Source organism: Sinocyclocheilus grahami, unplaced genomic scaffold (genome assembly GCF_001515645.1).
Source record: "Sinocyclocheilus grahami isolate Dianchi unplaced genomic scaffold, SAMN03320097.WGS_v1.1 scaffold2275.1, whole genome shotgun sequence".
In the NCBI taxonomy this organism is placed as follows: Eukaryota; Metazoa; Chordata; class Actinopteri; order Cypriniformes; family Cyprinidae; genus Sinocyclocheilus; species Sinocyclocheilus grahami.
The window spans coordinates 22,036-24,895 of record NW_015507454.1 but is presented as its reverse complement, the minus strand read 5'-3'; the positions used below and the strand labels follow the sequence as shown (position 1 = coordinate 24,895).

The 2,860-nt window shown below is 36.6% G+C and overlaps 1 protein-coding gene across 1 annotated transcript in view; it reads left to right on the top strand.

The window, feature by feature from the left end:
- The window catches only part of LOC107574577 (titin-like), a gene marked incomplete at its 5' end in the record, with an annotated part of 44,051 nt that extends 42,468 nt beyond the window's left edge, over positions 1-1,583 (top strand). Inside the window, one exon of the mRNA XM_016261024.1 lies at positions 987-1,583. Coding sequence (XP_016116510.1) covers positions 987-1,559 — 573 coding nt within the window. The remainder of the gene's footprint in view (positions 1-986) is intronic.
- Positions 1,584-2,860: the final 1,277 nt, after the last annotated feature.

The window sequence follows — 2,860 nt, the reverse complement described above, 5'->3', positions numbered from 1 at the left end:
CAGCATAAACCATGTGGGGCCCACATATACATGTTGGCTGGGAGGCTCATATTTGAATATGTTCTTTTCATTTATTAATAATTATAAGCGTGTTTATGATGTGATTTAGCCTATGCACATTTGTCCGAAAGCCTGGCAGAGCGATCACAAGATGCTACGCTAAAGTTTTGTATTGTTTTCAGAAAGGATGCGTTCTTGTCTTTTTTTTTGTTAATTATTACGTTGCGCTGCGTGCCTGTTTTTCTTTAAAGCACCAAATTAGAATGCCTAATTTTGGTTTGATTGCTTGTGTTACATGATAAAATAAATAATTTTGCCTACCTGATTTAATGCGGGTGCGGTACGGGTCGCGACTCGCTGTCTTTATGTCAAACGGGTCTGGTCTGGTACAGAATTAAATTAGTGCTGCAGTTGGAAAACGGGTTGAGTGTTCTGTTAAGTACTGCTGGTGCACATTTACCAAACAGGACCCGTGCAGGACTCTTTACACTGCTTTGCGTCTCTCTGTCAGATAACCTCACGTGCCCGATGCGCCATTTACAGGTATTTCCCCAAACCCCAAAACACAGCTCATATATTTTTCCGCCAAGGGTTGAGAACGTAATGATTACTAAAACGATTATTTATTTTTGATAATTATTATTTTATTTCTGTTAGTTTTTCAATAAGTGTTGTTAGTTTAGTTTCATTTTAGTTTTTGAATTATTTTGCCATTTTTATTTTATTTCAGTTTACGAAATAGTTTTTTCATCAATCGTTTTCGTCTTAGTTTTAGTTTTCGTTTACGAAAATAACCTTGATTCACAGTCATGTATTATTTGAAATGTCTCAATCTTACAAGAAGTAGACTAAAATGTAATAAATATTCTAAGAGTTTAGAGGTTGCTTATTGTAGAGGGGAAAACTGTTTTAGTGCAACTGAATCATCAATATTTTTTTCACAATCATTTGTATTACCTTCTTTGAATCTGTGTTCTTTCTTTCAGGAGAATGTTGGAGAAGGAAGGCCCCTTATTGGTGCTGATAGAGAGAAATCCACTGATGAAACTATCAACACACTGAATAATCCTGCTGAAGAGAAATCCACTGATGAAACTAACAACACACTCAATGATCCTGCTGAAGAGAAATCCACTGATGAAACTAACAACACACTGAATGATCCTGCTGAAGAGAAATCCACTGATGAAACTATCAACACACTGAATAAACCAGTTGAAGAGAAATCCACTGATGAAACTAACAACACACTGAATAAACCTGTTGAAGAGAAACCCACTCATGAAACGAACAACACACTGAATGATCCTGATGCAGTGAAACCCACTGATGAAACTAACAACACACTGAATAAAGCTGCTGAAGAGAAACCCACTCATGAAACGAACAACACACTAAATGATCCTGATGCAGTGAAACCCACTAATGAGAAGTGTCCTGCTGGAGGGGCAACCACTGATCAGGCTGAGATCCTGCAGATGGGAGCAGCTAAAGGAGCAGACCTTAATAACGCTAAGACCTCGCAGACAAGTACTGCTAAAGGGGCACATGTTAATTAGCCTGAGACCAAAAGGATAAAACAAAACATATTTCGCTACATCTTGAAACTTTGAAGTGTTCATTAATTTAAGTTAATTTAATTAATTTAAGTTTGGATAGTGCACTTTCACATTTATGTTCAAAAATGGCGGGTGACACTTAAGGGGTTAAAAACCTTTCAAATGAACTTGATCGTGATCTTTAACGTGAGATGGGTGCCTTTGTTCGCGCTGCAGTTCAGAGTCCTGTCAGTCGGATTTACAGCATGTAAATTCATCAATTTCTCCCGAAATACAAATAATAAGTGGCCGGTGAACTGGGTGAAGAATAGAGTGAACTTTATAGTTACTTACACTATACATATCTGATATGAATAAAACACATCAGCAAATTAAATTTGAATGGATTGTTATTGTTGCTTCCATAGACATATGTGTGTATTTTACAAACTCTAAATGTATTGTTTTACTAGTACTTATGTGTATTTAAATGTCTGAAACCTAAAATAAACATTATGTGGTTAAAAACACTGCATACACTGTAAAATCTAATTATTTGGGGATACTTTAAAAAAGCATGCAAACTGATTGCCTTAAAAAAACTGTGAAATAGGAATAGTATGTCATACTGACAAATGCTTAGTTAGTATAGTTTACTTACACGAGAGTTCTAATAACTAAAAAAGAACTGTAGGGGGTACTTGATCCTTTCATTTAGGTTTTCTCGTGACTTAGTATAGCTACTCACTGACAGTGCATTGCGGCAGAATAAATGATGCAGTTGCTTTGTTTTACAGCTGTTGTTTTTATTTGCTGTCTTGTGTCAGTAGTAGCACAACAAAAAGAACAAATAAAATGGTTATTGTTACGATTAATAAAAATAAATTGGAGTCACGTGGGATCGCCGAAGAAGATGGCAGCATAGTTGTATAGCTCTGTAGGCCCCCCAATATTTTCAATTTATCCGAGCATATTCACTCCACATTTTTATTACAAAATTTTTTATTATTAATCCCTGGTGAGCATAAATATTTGTGGAATAAAAAGGTGCTTTAGATAGCAGATGTCAACCTCCACATCTAAGTATTTTAAGGGGATTTCGACGAGCCGCATGACAATGAGACAGACCTCGCTGCCACATGAGTCGCCGTCACCCCAGCAGAAAGAACAAGATTCAAAGATGGAAAACGTATTATCCGAAATAAGTAAAATTAACTCTAATGGGTGGCGACAGATGTGTCATCAATCAAAGAGGTTGTCACCGATCTCAAAAACTCGGTGAATGCAATCCAAGAAAGGTTGGACAAAGCGGAGGGCCGCAT